The sequence below is a fragment of the Phragmites australis genome, chromosome 14, assembly GCF_958298935.1.
Source record: "Phragmites australis chromosome 14, lpPhrAust1.1, whole genome shotgun sequence".
In the NCBI taxonomy this organism is placed as follows: Eukaryota; Viridiplantae; Streptophyta; class Magnoliopsida; order Poales; family Poaceae; genus Phragmites; species Phragmites australis.
Genome location: NC_084934.1, coordinates 4,690,493 through 4,710,359, shown reverse-complemented (window position 1 = coordinate 4,710,359; position 19,867 = coordinate 4,690,493). Strand labels below are relative to the sequence as shown.

At 46.8% G+C, this 19,867-nt stretch overlaps 2 protein-coding genes across 2 annotated transcripts; both read right to left on the bottom strand.

Annotated features, from left to right (window-relative positions):
- Window positions 1-804: 804 nt before the first annotated feature.
- Window positions 805-2,125, bottom strand: LOC133890176 (disease resistance protein Pik-2-like). The gene is made up of 2 exons (XM_062330640.1): window positions 1,634-2,125; window positions 805-1,131 (listed from the first exon to the last, which is right to left on the bottom strand). Exons 1-2 carry the CDS (start codon window positions 2,123-2,125, stop codon window positions 805-807), a joined length of 819 nt encoding a protein of 272 aa, XP_062186624.1.
- A 10,078-nt stretch (window positions 2,126-12,203) lies between these two features.
- On the bottom strand, window positions 12,204-19,560 carry LOC133891742 (disease resistance protein Pik-2-like). Its single transcript, XM_062332482.1, has 2 exons — window positions 18,681-19,560; window positions 12,204-14,393 (listed from the first exon to the last, which is right to left on the bottom strand). Exons 1-2 carry the CDS (start codon window positions 19,532-19,534, stop codon window positions 12,404-12,406), a joined length of 2,844 nt encoding a protein of 947 aa, XP_062188466.1. The 5' UTR covers window positions 19,535-19,560; the 3' UTR covers window positions 12,204-12,403.
- Between the last annotated feature and the right edge of the window lie 307 nt (window positions 19,561-19,867).

Sequence of the window (19,867 nt, the reverse complement as noted above, 5' to 3'; positions counted from 1 at the left end):
GAGGGTGAGGAACTACTGTGTATTTTTTAAGTAGTAGAGATAGAAATACATACTTACTGTATCGGTGTATCCGTGAAACCTGGCGGACCAATCTGTGGTTTTGCAGACTTTTTCAAGGATCATTCATGTCATATCACAACTGGCAATTTGGAATGGAAACATCAAACATGTTATTCTAGTGAACCTCTAACAAACATTCATGAACGCCATTCGAATTTTTACTCAGCATCAACTTAGACCTCTGCACATCTAGACATCTCTTGAAGTGTTGGTTCTTGGATAGTACATTCGTAGAATCCCTGTAGAACTATCATTTCCTCAATTCATACAGCTGTAGACTACTGGACTACTGCACAGTGTCCACAACTCTGGAAAATAGATTCAACTTAAACTACAATTTCCTGGACAAGAGACCCATCTAAAAATCTACAAGAATTACTATGTATTACGGGTATTGAGGCATGCAGATCGTTGCAACGATCTGTAAATAACAAGCCTCTTTAGCTCAGCTGATGCATATGTAAATAAGGTAGTACTATATATCAGTATCACGAACAGGTGTTACAACCCCTTCACTCTGATCAAGTAAGAGTGACTCGAACAGTAAGTATAACACAAATAAATACTTTATTTTCAAACGAAATCTCCTATAGTAAGTAGTATACCACATGACTCGAACTAATAAATGGGAGTCGAATTTGGGAAATACATTGGATGAAAGGAAAAGCAGCAACACCAGATACAAATAAACAAGCGGAATTAATAATTTTGATGTCTGGAAGAAAGAGAGCAGCAAGAGAGGGATCAATCGTATTTCACCACAACTTGGAACAGATTGGACTGGGGGCGCCTCCTGTTCTCAGCCTTCAGCTGATCCAGTGCACGGTGCAGTGGATGGCTGTCATTGTTACCGCCGAGCTGTACCTCTTTGAGCTTGGTCAAGTGCTCGATGCCGACAATGCTCTGATCCGCATTACTGAATCCTATTTGAAGTATCTCAAGCCGTGCCATGGATCCTTGCTCAAATTGGAAAACTCTGGGCATTTTTCGTTTATAGGTAACTATCAGGTTGCTGAGCACCGGGAAGTTGTGGTTTTTGCGCACAACTAAGACTTCGTCGTTGCAGAAGTCCTGATACAAACAGATGCTCTTCAGGTTGGGCAACTTACACAGGACGCCGAATAGTTGGTCACCAACAAGCCTTGTGCGCATGATTGTGAACTCAACAAGGTATGTGAGTGACCCGATTCAACTAGGCAACCCATCATCGAGGACGCCCTCGATCCTAAGGTGTCGGAGGAGTCGTGGCGATGTGGGGAGGTTAGAGAGAAATGTCATCTTTCCATTTCCAGTATTCATATTCGATATGTCGAGTCTCCGGAGGGAGTACATCTTACTCAAGGAGAGGCCAAGCTCTCGGAGAAACTCGGAGTTATCCTGGCAGTCTTCAATGTACATACCTATACTTTGAAGTTGTTGTAGTTCACCCAGAGCCCGGGCAACTTGGATGTCGTCTCTGAGAAATGCTATATCGACCTCGCGTAGTGACTTCATCTTCCTGAGGCAGGGATAACTTGTCTAGATGATCGAGCAGCCTGTGCGTCTGGAGCTGAAACATGCTCAATGATCGAACATGCTCCACATCCATTCCCCCAATGCCTTGTCCAGTCATCTTCTTCTTGTGCTGCTGTGCACCCTGGGGCCTCATGTCGTCATCCCCCTGGACGGAGAGGCGACGGATCCTGTCATATGACATGGCTGCATATTGCCCTCCTAGCAGGCTGATGAAGTTACACTCCAGGGACTTGGACACCATGACCTCAAGAAGCATGTCGTGCACCCGGCATGACTCCACCTTACCATCATAGCCAAAATGTGGTACAACCATGTTCCTGCTCACTAGCTCGTCCAAGTAGGATTCTGCAACCTCCATTGGGGTCAAGCCTCGCTTCTCCGGAACCAATCCTTTGGCGATCCATCTTCTCAAGAGTCGATCCTTGTTGATCTCATTATCCTCCGGGAAGATGCTAAGGTACATCATGCAACCCTTGAGCCCGTGAGGCAGGTGGTTGTAGCTGAGTGTGACTATATGCTTCATCCCCTCAAGAGTAGGATTGCTCTCCATCTGAGAACCAATCACTACCGGAGACGGCGTCTTTGCCGAGTGTTCCATACTTTGCCGAGTGCTTTTTATCGGACACTCGGCAAAGAGGGTCTTTGCCGAGTTCCAGAGATAAAGCACTCGGCAAACATCTGGCACTCGGCAAAGACCCTCTTTGCCGAGTGCCAGAAATAGGACACTCGGCAAAGGAGTATCTTTGCCGAGTGCCAGAGAGCAAGCGCTCGGCAAACATCTGGCACTCGGCAAAGAGGGTCTTTGCCGAGTGTAATTTTTAACACTCGGCAAACCCTAATTTTTTTCCCCCCTTTTGGCCTCCAAATTTTTTCTACAGTCCTCATACAGTACCTGGTACTCCATGTTCCAATGTGGCACATTTCTCGGACTTTTTCTATATTTCTTTAATTCATTTCAATTAATTGAATTTTCTTGGATAATTCAAATTATAACTGCTAGTCATTCGAATAATGAAAAAAAATGAATGGAAAAATGATATTCATGTTATTTAGTATATTGTGAGACCGTATCCAGGAACATACCACCAATTTCGAATATCAAGGTCACGAAACATGACCACGAACTTGCGATCGAGTTGTTTTTAAATTGTATAAAAAGCAAACAAAGTCCGAAAATCTTGAAACTTGTCAAGATATCATGATATCATATGTGGAGGCTGTCATAAAAATTTGAGAAGGTTTTAAGCAAGTTATCACGTACGATGCTTGCAAACCGAAGAATCTCAGCAAGGTTTTAAGCAACTTCTTCGGAGATTCTTCGGTTTGCAAGCATCGTACGTGATAACTTGCTTAAAATCTTCTCAAATTTTTATGACAGCCTCCACATATGATATCATGATATCTTGACAAGTTTCAAGATTTTCGGACTTTGTTTGCTTTTTATACAATTTAAAAACAACTCGATCGCAAGTTCGTGGTCATGTTTCGTGACCTTGATATTCGAAATTGGTGGTATGTTCCTGGATACGGTCTCACAATATACTAAATAACATGAATATCATTTTTCCATTCATTTTTTTTCATTATTCGAATGACTAGCAGTTATAATTTGAATTATCCAAGAAAATTCAATTAATTGAAATGAATTAAAGAAATATAGAAAAAGTCCGAGAAATGTGCCACATTGGAACATGGAGTACCAGGTACTGTATGAGGACTGTAGGAAAAATTTGGAGGCCAAAAGGGGGAAAAAATTAGGGTTTGCCGAGGCCAAAGAGGGACTTTGCCGAGTGCCGGAAGTCTGGCACTCGGCAAAGCGTGTCTTTGCCGAGTGCCATACTTCTGGCACTCGGCAAAGACCCTGAAATTTTTTTTTAAAAAATCCCGGTTTTCTTTGCCGAGTGCCAGATCGGGGGCACTCGGCAAAGAATTTGCACATGTTTTTAAAAAACCCCTCTTTGCCGAGTGCCAGATCGGGGGCACTCGGCAAAGCAGGGATTTAAGTACCCGGCCCAGCCGGCCCGCACGCACGCACGCATGCACGCACGCGCACCCGCCGCCGCCGCCGCCCGCGCCCGCTCCCGCGCCCGCCGCCGCCGGCCCCTGCCGCCGCGCCCGCCAGCGCGCCCGCGCCGCCCGCGCCCGCCGCCGCCGGCCCCTGCGCCGCCGCCGCCGGCCCCTGCGCCGCCGGCCCCCGCGCCGCCCGCGCCCGCCGCCGCCGGCCCCTGCGCCCGCGCCAGCGCCGCCGCGCCCGCCGCCACGCGCCGCCGGTGGAGGAGGAGAAAGAGAGGAGGAGGAGGAGAGGAGGAAGAAGGAGGAAGGGAAGGAGAGGAGGAAGAAGGAGGAAGAAGAAGGAGGAAAGAGAGGAGGAGGAGGAGAGGAGGAAGAAGGAGGAAGGGAAGGAGAGGAGGAAGAAGGAGGGAGAGAAGGAGGAGGAGGAAGAAGGAGGAAGAGAAGAAGGAGGAGGAAGAAGGAGGAAGGAGGAAGAAGAAGGAGGAGGAGGAGGCGCTCCGGTCGTCGTTGTCACGTTCCCGACGTTTCCGTATCACTAGGTATGCCATACCGTCGTCGTCGTAGTATTACTAATGGTTGCGGTAGTAGTAGTGGTAAAGTAGTTGTGGTGGTAGTCAAAGTAGTCGTAGGAGTGGTTGTGATATTGTTATATATATGCGGTTGGATATAATCTTGTGGATGTCGGCCATCGTGCCGTTCATATATATGTGCATGTCGGCTATCGTGCCGTTGGTTTTGTTGCAGGTTTTGGAAACCTCACCGTGCAGGGGAGGTGCTGCCGAAATTTTGTATTAACAGTTTTATATTTCTTTTTTGGCAGAGAAGAGCCAGTCGGAGCGGCGCCGGAGTACCTCGGCGACCCCGATCGCCTTCCTTGGCGCTGCGAGACTGCCTGCACCACGTCGCCTGACTCCACCGCCACCCTAGGTATAACCCCTCTTTCCGTATCATGTTGTAGATCACGTAACCCAGTTAGGCGTCTCCCATTCGAAAGAGATACGGTTGGAAATATGCAGATATTTGCATATCTAAAACCGTATCTGTTTCGAATTGTCCACATTTTTTGGACAGCACGCGGATGCGTAGGTGGGGTTAGTTTTTATGATCTGCTCCGATCGGAGACAGAGTTTCGGCATCATCTCCCTGTTGTTCTCCGGATACACACTCTCCCTAGCAGGACGTGTATTTGGAGAACAGCGGGGAGATGCTGCCGAAATTCTGTCTCGAATAGGAGTAGAGAATGGAAACTAACCTCATCTACGGATCCTCGTGTGGGATTAGGACCTAACCTCACCTATAAGATAGTAGGAACGTCGTGTAGATGCAATTGATGTTTATATTACTCGCCGCTATATATGTTAGAGGATGGAGGACCGTGAGTGGATGTACACGGGCCGCGCAAGTCAGGGTCAGGTCACCAATGAATGGATCGACAAGACCGATGCTTTCTTGGAACGGGCATTTGGCGTGGCTGCTAAAGGAGCGAGTAAAATTTGCTGTCCCTGCAGCAAATGTGCAAACAGGAAAAGACAAACGAAGAAGGTAATGGGGGAACATCTTTGGAAGAATGGATTTACGGCAGACTATACCCGGTGGGTCTACCATGGTGAAGCCGATCGTACGAGAGAGGAGGTGGTGAGGCCACGCGTCGAGGATTATGATGCTGAGGCCGGGGTAGCAAACATGTTAAATGACTATCACGAGGCACAGTTCGCTGAAGGACGTACGGAGGAGGAGCCAGAGGCAACCGCAAAGGCGTTTTACGACATGTTTGCCGCGGCACAGAAACCCCTTCACGGCCAGACAAAGGTTTCTCAACTGGATGCCATTGGACGCATAATGGCGTTGAAGTCCCAGTATAGCCTGAGTCGAGACGCCTTCGATGGTATGTTGACAGTTATTGGCAGCCTGCTTCCGGAGGGTCACCTTCTGCCAAAGAGCATGCACGAGTCACAGAAACTCCTTCGTGCACTTAAGATGCCGTATGAGCAGATACATGCTTGCCCGAAGGGGTGCGTCCTATTTAGGAAAGAATACGTGGAAGCAAAGTACTGTCCAAAGTGTAAATCATCTAGGTTCCTGGAGGTAGATTCTGGTGATGGCCAGAAGAGGCAGCTTGACATTCCCGTGACAATCCTACGGCACCTTCCGTTCATACCGAGGATCCAACGGCTATACATGACCGAGGAATCCGCGAAACAGATGACATGGCACAAAAATGGCAAACGATACAATCCTGACAGGATGGTACATGCATCCGATGGTGAAGCATGGACCCACTTCGATGGCATTCATCATGAGAAAGCTAAAGAGGCTCGTAATGTACGTGTTGCGCTGGCAACAGATGGGTTCAATCCTTATGGAATGATGGCTGCCCCATACACATGTTGGCCCGTGTTCGTTATCCCCCTCAATCTCCCCCCCCCCGGCATATGCTTTCAACGACAGAACGTATTCTTGTCGTTGATAATTCCTGGACACCCGGGGAATAATATGGGTGTGTTCATGGAGCCTGTGATTGATGAATTGGTCCGTGCTTGGGAGGAAGGGGTATGGACATACGACCGAGCTACAAAGAAAAACTTCAAAATGCATGTTTGGTACCACTACTCCCTGCATGACTTCCTGGCGTATGGGATATTCTGCGCCTGGTGTGTTCACGGGAAGTTCCCATGCCCAGTATGCAAGGAAGGTTTGAGGTTCATTTGGTTGCAGAAGGGTGGCAAGTATTCATCGTTCGACAAACATCGGCAATTCCTCCCTCTTGACCATGCATTCAGACGAGACATCAAGAACTTTACGAAAGGTGTCGTAGTGACAGACCCTGCACCACCGATAATGACTGGTGCCACGGTTCGTGAACAGATAGATGGTCTCATGGTCAATCCAGAAGGTGGTTTTGTGGGATATGGTGAGCAACATATGTGGACTCATAAGTCGGGCTTGACTCGGCTCCCCTATTTTGATGACCTTCTCCTTCCACACAACATTGATGTAATGCACACTGAAAAGAATGTTGCCGAGGCACTTTGGGCAACAATCATGGACATTCCTGACAAGTCAAAGGACAACGTTAAGGCTAGAGTGGATCTGGCAACGATATGCGATAGACCAAACCAACATATGAAGCCTCCTAGTCGCGGCAAGACATGGAGAAGGCCTAAGGCCGATTTTGTCTTGAGCAAGCCTCAAAGGAGGGAAGTACTAGAATGGATCCAGACGTTAATGTTCCCTGATGGGTATGCAGCTAATCTGAGGAGGGGAGTGAACTTATCTACTATGCGAGTCTTAGGGATGAAGAGTCATGACTACCACATATGGATTGAGCGGCTTCTTCCGGCGATGGTTCGGGGCTATGTCCCTGAGCATGTCTGGCTAGTGCTAGCAGAGTTGAGCTATTTCTTTCGCCAGCTTTGTGCCAAGGAGTTATCTCGGACCGTGATTGCTGACTTGGAAAGAATGGCACCTGTGTTGCTCTGTAAGTTGGAGAAGATCTTTCCACCCGGCTTCTTCAATCCGATGCAGCATTTGATTTTGCACCTCCCGTACGAGGCACGAATGGGGGGGCCCGTGCAGGGCCGTTGGTGCTATCCAATCGAGAGATGTCTAAAGGTTCTTCGAAAGAAATGTAGAAATAAATGCAAAATCGAGGCTTCCATTGCAGAGGCATACATTCTGGAGGAGGTGGCGAACTTCACAACAACATACTATGGTGACAACCTCCCTAGCGTGCATAATCCACCCCCTCGTTACAATGCTGGCGAAAATGAATCGAACCTCAGCCTTTTCCGAGGCCAACTCGGAAGCGCAAGTGCATCGACCCCCAAGACCTTGAATCATGAAGAGTGGCGCCATATCATGCTATACGTGTTGACCAACCTTGACGAAGTGGCACCGTACATGCAGTAAGTTCTCAACGAACTTGTTAAATACGCCATCACTATTCTGCATCCAACCCCCTTGTTTCTCGTTGGTACAGGGAATTTCTTCATGAATTCTGGCGTCAATCAAGGGATCCTACCCCGCAGCAGGTAGATACCCTTCTTAGACAGGGTGCGGGAAATGGAATGCCCGATTTCATTTCTTGGTTCAAACGGAAGGTACCGTCCAATTTAGCTCGTACGTAGTTTGACATTCCAAGTTACTCGTACGTGCGAATAATATAACGATGTATCCTGCTTGAGCTTGCAGGGCCAGAGGGATGCGTCTATGTGTGCCGAGTTGAGACAGATTGCCGATGGCTTTGCCTATAGGGTCAGGTCATTTTCTGGTTATGACGTGAATGGATATCGCTTTCGCACAACAAGCTACGAGCAGAGTCGGCCCAATCGAAGAACCACAAGTTCCGGAGTTTTTACGCCCGGCGTTGATGAGGTCGAGTATTATGGAAGAATTGAAGAAATATACGAACTCAAGTTTCATGGTTCCAAACCTTTTAATCCCGTCATATTTAAATGCCATTGGTTTGATCCTGAAGTAACGAGGCGGACATATTGTAATCTTGGGCTAGTCGAAATTCGACAGGATTCTGTCTTACCAGGAGACGATGTCTATATTGTGGCCCAACAGGCCACGCAAGTTTATTATCTCCCATATGCGTGTCAAACCATAAGGCATCTTAAGGGTTGGGATATTGTGCACAGGGTATCGCCACACGGTAAAGTGCCTGTCCCAAACGATGAAGATTACAACTTAGACCCAAACACATATGACGGAGAGTTCTTTCAAGAAGAGGGACTAGAAGGGAGGTTTGAGATAGACTTAACTGAAGCGATCGGAATGGAAGTAGACAATGAAACGGTTATTGAAGAGGACGTTGGAGATGAGGTGCAAAATGTGAAGGACTTACAAATGCTTGAGCGATTACATTTAGACAATGACAATGGCAACATTGCTCATTCGGATAGTGTTGATTATTTCGACATGATTGATAGTGATGATGAGACTTATGATCCAGCTAATCCCGATCATGAAGATTATTTCTAATACATGTAATACTATGTTATTTTGTAATTACGTTTTGTTTATTTTGCATCTCTTTCTAAGTACTTCTTGTTTATCTGTGCTTATTGGTTTACTCTTTTTAATTGCAGGTGATTGAACAAAGATGGTGGGCGGTGGGATGAGGAAGCTAACGTCCTTGTACCGAAGGACAAGGAGGAGCAGCCGCAGGAGGGAGTCGTCGCCTGCCGCCCCGTCGCGTGAGGAGGAGGAGGAGGAGCAGGTGCCCCAGGAGGACGCCGAGGAGGCGCAGGAGGACGCGCAGGAGGAGGCGCAGGAGGACGCGCTGGAGGAGGCGACAGCAGGGGGTTCCGCTTCCTCTAGTTCGTCCAGCGTCTACTTGCGAGGTCCCGCGAGCCTCCCTCAACGACCGATACCTCGTGAGAGACGCCCGCTGATTCGACCCGAGGGGGAAAAGTAAGTAACTTTAGATGTTATCACTACTTTATATGATATGTTGAATATCAAAATAGAAATTGGACGATTGTTAATCACTTGGGCAGGAACTGGACGATTGTGGCGAGTGGAGGTGCTCACACACGCCAAGTCAATGGCATCCTCGGTCTTCTGTGCAAGGAGCACTTCCCTGGCCTGGTTGCGTACGCCGGAGTGACGGGGCCGGCCTACTCGTTTGACCACTACGCCGCCGCCCCCGATGCTGCAGATCGGGCCCACAGGGTATTCAACAACAAGGCGGAGCGGGTGAAGCAAGAGCTGTGGGTAAGTCTTCCTCGCACTACATTGCTCAATACATCGTATTTATTGGACATTCTTGAAATAATGAATGGATACATCGTGTTTGTATGCAGGATTTCTTTAGATGCCAGGACGGACATGAGGCCAGGGCGGATGCGGTGGCTACCAAATGCTGCAAAAAACTCGTCGTGGACATGCGTTACGAGGCGCGCATCCAGGCCGTCGTAACTTACCACGGGACCGTCGTTGGAACGAAGGTCACCAAAAGGGACGCAAGAACCATGACGCTGACCCGGGACCAGTACCTGCAGGTAAATACAGAACATTAATACTGATTCCTTTTGAGATTAAGTAGGCTTAATTTCATCTTCTGATATGTCATGTACTTGATGGCCTGTAGATGATTCCTTATTGGTGCGCCGCGCATCCCCAGTGCTGGGAACAGATGGTGGACAAGTGGTGCTCACGCGAGTGGGAGGAGACGCACAACTTGTGCCGGGAGCGGCGTTTGATGATGCCAGGTGTAGCACACCATCAAGGCAGCCGCAACCTCAGCGGATACGCAGAAACATGGGTACGCGAATTCATTTATTTATTCTAACGCTCAATTCTGCATGATTTCTAATCATCTTGCTGTTTTTCTCGCAGTCGGCGTCACATGGTGGCCAGCCTTGCTCCATCTTCAAGGCATTTGCTATGGCCCACAAGGGCAAGGCGACGTCCGACGTCGACTACAACCCGGAGGACGGGCCCGAGGCGTACAACAATGCGACCGTCCACAACCGCCTTAGTGAGTACACATCGATGGCAAGGGAGGTCCATGGGCCAGAGTACGATCCGAGCACCGAGGACCTTGATGGAGAAGTCGTCATGAGGGTGGGAGGAGGCAAGAAGCATGGGCGATACTGGATTGGCGACGGCGCAATCGACTCGGCCGCTACTCCCAGTCTCTCCCAGATTCGAGCAAGCAGCACGAGCACGAGCCCGGCCATACGACCTCGGAAGGACACTTCACACCACCGGGTGGAGGCACTCGAGGCTATTCCTGGTTTATTCGTCGTTCATTGGTTTTTTCATACCTTTCCTTTGCATTATTGTAACATTAGGGTGAATATATTGTAGGCCCAGCTGGAACAAGAGAGGAGGATACGGGAGCAAATGCAGGCGACGATGGAGGCCGAGCAGCGGAGGATGGTGGAGATTCTTCAGTACATGCAAAGTATTGGCGCCGCTACGGGTGTGACTCCGCCACCTTCGCTATTCGCTCCACCTCCACCTCCACCTCCTCACTATTCTACTCCTGTGAGTATAAATGTTTTAGTTTGTATGTTCATGCTTATGGTCAAACCTAGTGGAGTATGAAAATTTTATTCATGTATGGTATATATTTATCTTGTCTCACACATGCAATCTCTTCTCCTTTGTGCAGAATCAATCGGCGGCATCGAACGATCCTCATGCTTCAGCGAATCATTCACCAAATCAGTTTCATTGACCATCTTGGTGATGATACTTGTAGTTGTTAATGGTACTTCTATTTGCAATTATGGTTGTAGATGATGGAGCACTTGGATTACTTGTGAACTTATTTGTGATATATTGTGAGACATGTGATGTTTGTGATATATATGTGGTGTTGGTGATATGTATGTGCTGTTGATGATATATATGTGATGTTGGTGATGTTTGTTATATATATATATATCTGTTTGTTTGGATGGGATGTCAAAAACAAATAAAAAAGGCTGTTTTCAGTCACTTTGCCGAGTGCAATGGCCATGACACTCGGCAAAGAGGCCTCCGCTTTGCCGAGAGCCACGGTCCAGGCACTCGGCAAAGATGGCCTGTTTGCCGAGTGTCCTCCAGGTGGCACTCGGCACAGACGCCCCCTTTGCCGAGTGTTTGATTCATTGGCGCTCGGCAAAGCGGAGGCCTTTGCCGAGTGTCAGCTTAGCACTCGGCAAAGCATTTGCCGAGTGCCCGATAAAGTGCACTCGGCAAAGAGGTCTTTGCCGACAAATTTTTTACTGAGCGCCCTTTGCCGAGTGTAGCACTCGGCAAAGCCGTTGCCGAGTGTATATCGTCCTTTGCCGAGTGCCTGAGGCACTCGGCAAAGAAGCTGTCTCCGGTAGTGAATTGATTTGCTAATTGTTTCCCACTTATCTTCGCTTCCTGATGATTTATGGCCCGCCAAAACACTGGCAATGTTAACAATAGCCAATGATAGCTAAGATTCAAATTCTTAGCGGAGGCAGGTTTAGAGGAAGCTCCGGGGGAGGCTGGTTGGCCTGGCGGAGGAGACGGGCGCGGAGGCAGGGCATCAAGGTGGTGGGTCCCACCGCGGGCAGCAGAGGATGACCATTGGGTGGGGCCAGGACGGGGGTGAGCAGAAACAAAGGTTAGCAGGGGAGGGGCGACGGCCGCGGTTCCGACGGCGGATACAGCTGGAGAGCGATCGGCGTCGGCTGCGGGCAGATTCGGGACGCATGCGTCGTGAGGTTGAAGATGGCTGTGAGCCATTGGATAGCCATCCAACAGCTCATATCCGTCGTCTGAAAAAAAAATAGGCATCTGAAAAAAAAAATCCCCCAATATTGAATACTACATTATACGATGTACCGTGATATGCAAATATTTCTTTGAGTCCAATGAAACCACCAAGCGCAGGCAGTACTGTAGCAGCCCGGCGTTATGTGTATGATAGTGTGAGTATGAATTTATGTTATGCTCGCATGGTCGTACAGGTATAAGGCACTATGTGTGTAATAACTTTGGTTTTTAGTTGTGTCATGTGACTTGTAAGACGTCGAATTTATGCATACTAAATGGACGTGAACTTGTCATTTGAGTTTACCATGCATATGTAAATAAGGTGTTACAACCCCTTCACTCTGATAAAGTAAGAGCCGTATACCGCAAACAAATAGGAGTACTTTATTTTCAAACGAAAGCTGTAACAGTAAGTATACCATACACGACTCGAACTAATAAATGGGAATCCGATTTGGGAAATACATACATTGGATGAAAGGAAAAGCAGCAACACCAGATACAAATAAATAAACAAGTGGAACTAATAATTTTGATGTCTGAAAAAAAGAGAGCAGCAACAGAGCGATCAATAGTACTTCACCACAACTTGGAACTGATTGGAATTGGACTGGGCGCGCCTGCTGTTCTCAGTCTTCAGCTGATCCAGTGCATGTTGTAGTGAACGGTTGCGCTTGCTACCCGTGAGCTGTACCTCTTTGAGCTTGGTCAAATGCTTGATGCCGACAATTCTCCGCCACGGATAACTGAATTCCATTTCAAGTGTCTCAAGCTGTGCCATGGATCCTTGCTCAAATTGGACAACTTCGGGCATTCCTATTTTAGAGGTCACTATCAGTTTGCTGAGTACCGGGAACTTGTGGCTTTTGCGTGCAACTAAGACTTTGTCCCTGTAGAAGCCCAGATCCATACCGATGCTCTTCAGGTTGGGCAACTTACACAGGGCGCCGAATAGTTGGTCATCAACAAGCCTTGAGCGCATGATTGTGAACTCAACAAGGTATGTGAGTGACCCGATCCAGCTAGGCAAACCATGATCGAGGACGCCCTCGATCCTAAGGGATCGGAGGAGTCGTGGCGGCGTGGGGAGGTTATAGAGAAAGGTCATATTTCCATCTCTAATATTCATATTAGATATGTCGAGTTTCCGGAGGGAGCATAGCTTACTCAAGGATTCGGCAAGCACTTGGAGAACCTCGGCGCCATCCTCGCAGTCTTCAATGTACATAGCTAAACTTTGAAGTTGTTGTAGATCACTCAGATCTTTAGCAACTTGTACGTCATTTCTGAGAAATGCAAAACCGACCTCGCGTAGTGCCTTCATCATGCTGAGCCCCCGGGGCAGATTCCACATAACGTACCATTTCTTCTTGTTACTGAACTCTATGCGTTCAAGTTTCTCCAAGTTGGTAATAGTTTCTGGTAGCCCGTCAAGGCATGTGCGATCTGTATCAAGAGTCTGCAAGTGCTCTAGATTTTCGACTTCAGGAGGCATCTTGCTGATATTTGTACCCTTCACGCTCAAGAACATGAGTAGGTACAACCTGCAAACATATCTCATATGATCGTTTGTTAGGCCCTCGCAATCTTCCAGGTCAAGTACCCTCAGTAGGGAGAACTTGTCTAGATGATCGAGCATCTTGTGCGCCTGGAGCTGAAACATGCTCAGTGATCGAACATGCTCCACATCCATTCCCTCAATGCCATCTCCAGCCAGCTTCTTCTTGTGCTGCTCTGCACCCTGGGGCCTCCTGTCGTCATCCCCCTGGATTGAGAGGCGACGGATCTTGTCATATGACATGGCTGCATATTGCCCTCCTAGCAGACTGATGAAGTTACACTCTAGGGACTTGGAAACCATGACCTCAAGAAGCATGTCATGTACCCGACACGACTCCACATTACCATCATTGCCGAAATGCGGTACAACCATGTTCCTGCTCACTAGCTCGTCCAAGTAGGATTCTGCAACCTCCATTACGGTCAAGCCTCGCTTCTCCAGAACCAATCCTTCGGCAATCCATCTTCTCAAGAGTCGTTTCTTGTTGATCTCATAATCCTCTGGAAAGATACTAATGTACATCATGCAACCCTTGAGCTCGTGAGGCAAGTGGTTGTAGCTGAGTGTGAGTATCTGCCTCATCCCTTCAAGGGTAGGGTTGCTCTCCATCTGAAAACCAATTGACCTGCTAATTGTTTCCCACTTATATTTACTTTCTGGTGATTTGTAGCCCGCCAAAACGCTGGCAATGCTAACAATGGCCAATGGTAGCCCACCACATTTTTTCAAAATATTGACCATTACATCTTCAAGCTCCTTAGGGTAACCCACAGAGCCAAATGCTCTGCTGAGGAACAGCTTCTTAGAATCTTCCAAATTGAGGGGCTTCATTTGATGGATGCAATGTCCGCTAACATTAGCAGGACTGCATGATTTGGCCACCATTTCTATCCGAGTGGTCACGATGATTCTGCTGCCACAATTGTTCTCTGGCAACACATGTTGGATTGCGTGCCATGCTCGTATTGTCCACACATCGTCGATCACAATGAGGTACCTGCAGTTTTGTCATATATATGCATGCCATAGTTAGTTGTGTTATACATATGTCCAAAATATGATGTTATTCAGAAATAGTTTAAACATTTTTACCACAAGTACTAAAAGATTGTTTAGATAGATGATGTGAAAATGATAACATCAGAATTGGAACTGGCACAAGAAACACTCCAATAATATAGTATTTTTACAAATTTGTTCCAACATCAATAGCTGTGACACATCTTGCTCATAACTTCCACGATTCATATCTTTAATTATGCACCATATCTAAGAGTTGAAGAAAAATATACTCTAGGCCGCTCTGCATAGTATTAGTGATTCTGAGTAATTGTCGTGTTGTTGCCGTAGATCCAACATAAAACAATAACAAGAATAATACATATGCAGATCGAGATGTGTATCTTTTTTGGATTTGTGTATCACATGGCCAACACCCCCCCCCCCTCCTTACCGTCTATTTGTCACTTCGGTGTTTTAGGGCTTCCTAAGACCTGAATTTCTTTAGCCATCAAATCTTCTTTTTATGGCTGATATTTAATCAAATTTGTTATTAGAAAAAATGTAGATGTTGTGAGTTCTCTAACACCCGATTTTCTATTTACACCAAAACTAGTAAAAAATTACAACAACAAAAATGATTGTAACTCTAATATAAACTAATTGTAACTCCAATTATATAAATTGATTGTATTTGTAGGTATGAACAACAATTCAGGTTTTGGAGGTTCTTAAAACACATACATTTTTGTTTCCTCAAACAGCTAGCACCTTTGAGCATCAATCACAATAAAATAACATGCTACAAATTTGGGCGTTGGAGCCCCTTCAAAAACTCAATTGAGATTTACCGAATCTTTTTTTTTAAGAAATGCTATTTATACAAGTTTTGTTGATAATCCTTGTTTAATATAATAGTGCAGTAGTGAGGAACGAGGACAATACCGACATGTCTCTCTAGGCCCCCTAATGGGCTAGAGGTAAGTATCCAACACTACTCTTTCCGGTGAAAAAAAGCCTTGGACGTCAATATAGTGTCCAAAACCCAACCTTGATTGCTAATTCCCTTGTAATATATTTATAAAACATAGTAAATTAAAATATTAATTAAAAAAATCAACCGTGAGGAGAGAGACGTTCCTCTGGTGTTGTTCTAAAGGTAGGGGAGTACTGAACCCTAGCTAGCCAAAAAAACTCGTTAAAACCAATTCTTAGGGTACCCTACATGACCTGCGAGCACATGAGTTTAAGCCTGGGTGGACGGCTCCTCAATTAGAGGCCGTACCAATGGAGCTATCGCTTAATTAAGAAAATAACTTTGCAGATTAATCCACTACTAGAAACAAGGTCATCACTGTCTGTAACACCCCGTGTTCCCCTCATTTAGAAGAATAGAAAATTTCACTAAAATTTTGAACTTTTATAATTAAAGCCAAATTCAAATGAAAGAAGATAAGTTTTGAGCTAAGTATCACAAATTCATTCCAAATCTAAAATTTTAAATTCAGATCATGCATTAAATTAACTCATGTGCATTTTGGTTTTCTTGGATATTTGTGTGAAGGTTTGAATTTGAACTAAATTCTTAATTTAAACCAAGGTCTAATCCTCTCAAATCAATTCCAAATTATGGAATCCATCTTGGGCTCAATCTCTTTCAGTTCCTCCTTCTGTAGTCTTTCGACCCAGTCCATCTACCTCTCTTTCTTTTCACCTTAGGCCAGAACTCCCTCACGTCTCCCTTCCACCTTTGACGAGTTTTTTTTATTTTTATATTTTTTTATTAAAAAATTAAATAAATAGATTCCCTGCAGGAGAATTTGCAAAACTAGGCGCCTGACCGGGAAGTACAAAGGGTAGATTTTGTCTGCAGTTGGGGTCGATGGTAACAACCAAGTCCTACCACTAGGGTTTGCTTTCGTGGAGAGTGAGAACGGAGACAGTTGGTATTGGTTCCCAGCGTGGGTTAAACATGCAATTGTTCTTGACCGACCAGATGTATGTCTCATTCATGATAGACATGCAGGATTGTTGCAGGCTTTGCTGGATATGCAACATGGTAGCGTGCGACAGGGTGTAGCAGCATAGTGGCCCAATCTCAAAAGTAGGTGGTGCATGCGCCATATGGGTGCGAACTTCTACAGACAGTTTAAAAACAAAGAGTTAATGAAGCTTTTCAAGAAGTTGTGCAGTCAAAACCAGTAACGTAAGTTCAATGCATTATGGGCACGACTTGATGAACTGACTCTAAAACAAATTGCGGAGGCTGCACCTAACGGTGATGAACCAATAGCTCTCGGTCCTCTTCCAACCGATACTCCGCAGATTGTAAGGAGATCAGACTCATGTATTAGGAGCTTCTCACAGTGGATACATACCATTTTAATATTCGTTAATGATGCATATAGTGATATAGTTAATTTGCTTTCAAAGTATATTGTTACTGTATTTATTTAACAATGTATTAATGTACATGTCTTTCAAATGCAGATATGGCTGATCCTGCGACCCCCGAGCTTTTAGACCCTGCCGTGGACAAGAAGCATCGCAGCTTCTTATCCGCCGAGCACCAGACGGAGCTAGGAGTGTTTCGACCACGGGGCCCTGGAGAGCTGCTGACGATAGACGAGCGATGAAAGCACAGGTACTTTGAAAATTTGATACAAAATGTGCCATATCACTGATGTTGTTCCATATTATTGATATACTGCAACACTTGTAGGTTAGCAGCGGCCGGACTCCTACCGCTTTGCCGGTTGGTCGAGACCCGATCGACGGAGAACCCCGAGGTTGCGGCCTGTCGTTTGTACTTTGATCGGTCGCTGATAGCAGCACTGGTTGATCAATGGAGGCCGGAGACACATACGTTCCATCTCCCGTACGGCGAGATGATCCCGACCTTGCAGGACGTAGCCTATCTGTTAGGCCTTTCTTGCGCAGGAGCTGCGGTGGGGGTCATCGGTATGTAGGCTGACTGGATCAACGACATGCATCAGCGCTTTGACCCGGTGGAGCGAAAGGCAGACGCACCCCCTACGTGCCTGAGTTCTTGTCCGATGCACGAGGACTAACAAAGAAGTGGATCCTACAGTTCCAGATACGGTACCATACAGTTCCAACTGAATGATCACCATAGCCAGCCGAGCACGCGCATGCATGCCTACATGCTGCCATGCCTGTCCCGTCGACTGCACCACAGCTCCACCATGTTGCCTGACCTGCCACCTCTCCGCCATCGTCCTGACCACGCTGCATCAGCTCACGAGCTAAACCGAATGATGGTGATCATCTTCGGCAGCTCCAACAACCACTAGCAGGGGAGCTTGTTCGATCACATCTTCTGCGGTACAACTCCTTCATTGTCGTGGAACACCATCTCCCTCCTTGTACCACAAGCTGGAGCTTGGAGGCATGACTTTGTTAAGTTAATAGAACTTAATCATTGCATATATGATCATTTCATCATGATATTACTAGTTAGTTTTAACTATTTTTGCATGTAGTTTAGGAGTGCTAGGTACTCCTACAAGTGAATCACAATGAAAGGAGTCTAGCTTGATAAGTTAGAGATACCAAATTGGTTGTAAATTAACCAGATTTGTGTATCTAGATGACTTCAAATAAAAAGATTCAACTACACAGTTGTAGATCTCATTCTGTATGGAAAAAGTGATGACTTTTTTAAGACGAGATGCAAACTTAGAACTGACAATGATAATGTATTATTAGTGACAGTTTTTATTGGAACCGATAGTAAGACTCGCTATTATTGTTGACGGTTTTTTAAAACCAATAGTGATAGTAGCACTATTAGTTTTTTTTTAAAACAATAGTGTAGAAAAAATTGATTTTAACTGTTAGTTTTTTCGAATGGACTAGCATTGTCAGTTTGTTTTAAAAACCGACATTGATACTTTGTCTCTGTCAGTTTTTAACAAACTGGTAGTGATAGACAATTGTCTATTGATGTTTCTGTAGCAGTGATCTACATGTATCCTTTCACAAGTTCAACCTTACAATTAAAAAATGTACATACCACTACCTACAAATTAAAAGTTTCACTACACACACCAAAGTGACACTTTTTTAAAATTAGAGAGAGTAATTGTGTATTAAACATATACAATGATTCTACAATTACGTGCAAATTCCAAACTAAATTTTTCCGCTGCAAGTTTATAATTATTTGGAAACTATAGCTGGTAGTTTTCGTAGTAGCACGTAAGGATTCCGGACGTGCAGAAACTAATTTTGTGTGTGCCAATTTGTAACTAGTTGTACGTACCTCCTGTCCTTGAGGCACTGGTCCAATTTTACAGCCAGGCCTTTGTCATCCAAGCCGTCGATTCCCAGGATCTCCTCTTCCTTGACGCCATTCGCATTCTCTGTTTTAGGCTTGACGACCTGCTGAAGCACGCGCTTGAGCAGCGCCTTGAGGTCCCTGCCCGGCTCGAACGCCTGAGACACCGACACCATCGCCTGGTACGGGAACTCCGCCTCCAACCGCCGGCACACCTCCGTTGCCAGCGTAGTCTTGCCAAGGCCCCCGAACCCCACTATGGAGAACACCTTGAGATAGAGCTCTCCGGCCGCCTGCGCCTTCAGCTGCTTGACTAGGGTGTCCGCCTGGTCCTCGATGCCGACGAGCTGGTGGTGGTCAGCAGCAGGCGCATGCGCAGACGCGGACGCCGCAAGCACCGGAGGGGCAGATGAAGAAGGGGAGCGGCGCAGCGCGTCGCGGTTGACGCCGTACCTCGCGTGGCGCTCGCTGATGGCGACGGCGCGGGCGCGGAGGGCGCTGATTTCAGAGGCGAGGCGGCGGCGCTCCAAGAGCGTCCCGAGCAGGCGTTCCAACCAGGCGCACAGGCCGTCGTTCGGTCTGGACTTAATGCGGAGCTTGTATAGGTCAACGCAGTCCTCGGCATCGTAGGCGAGCTCGCGCAACTGCTTCATCCACTCCCGGATGAAGTGGTCCACGGCGCCGTCCTCGGCCTCGGACTGCATGCGGAGGAGGGCGTTCATGGTGGCCAGATCGTCTCGCAGCTCAGCAACCTCGCCGCCGACGCCAAGGAGTCGCCGATACTCCCCACCCAACAGCTGCCCAGCATTGCTTAAGACGGTCTGGGCCGCTCCCTCCATTCTCTCTCTCTCTCTCTAGATCTGTGTGAGAGAGAAATGGTTTAGTGCAAATGGCAATGCTTTGCCCTGTATTTGTATTGATGTTTCCCAATTATTTTAAGGGTCTCTTTCTCCAAAGTCTTTAGTGCGACTCCGAGTTGGCTTGTGGCTGGCAGCACGTGCGTTTCAGCCTCCCTAGTCGTACTAGAATACTAGTGCAATATATTTATGTGCACCTACCTCAGTTTAAGCAACCCTTTTCCACCTTGAATCGGTCTAAACACGTAGAATTTCTTAGTTTTCGGGCATGGTTGGAGCTACAGTCCCCATATCCGTCTCTACTACTCTTTCTGT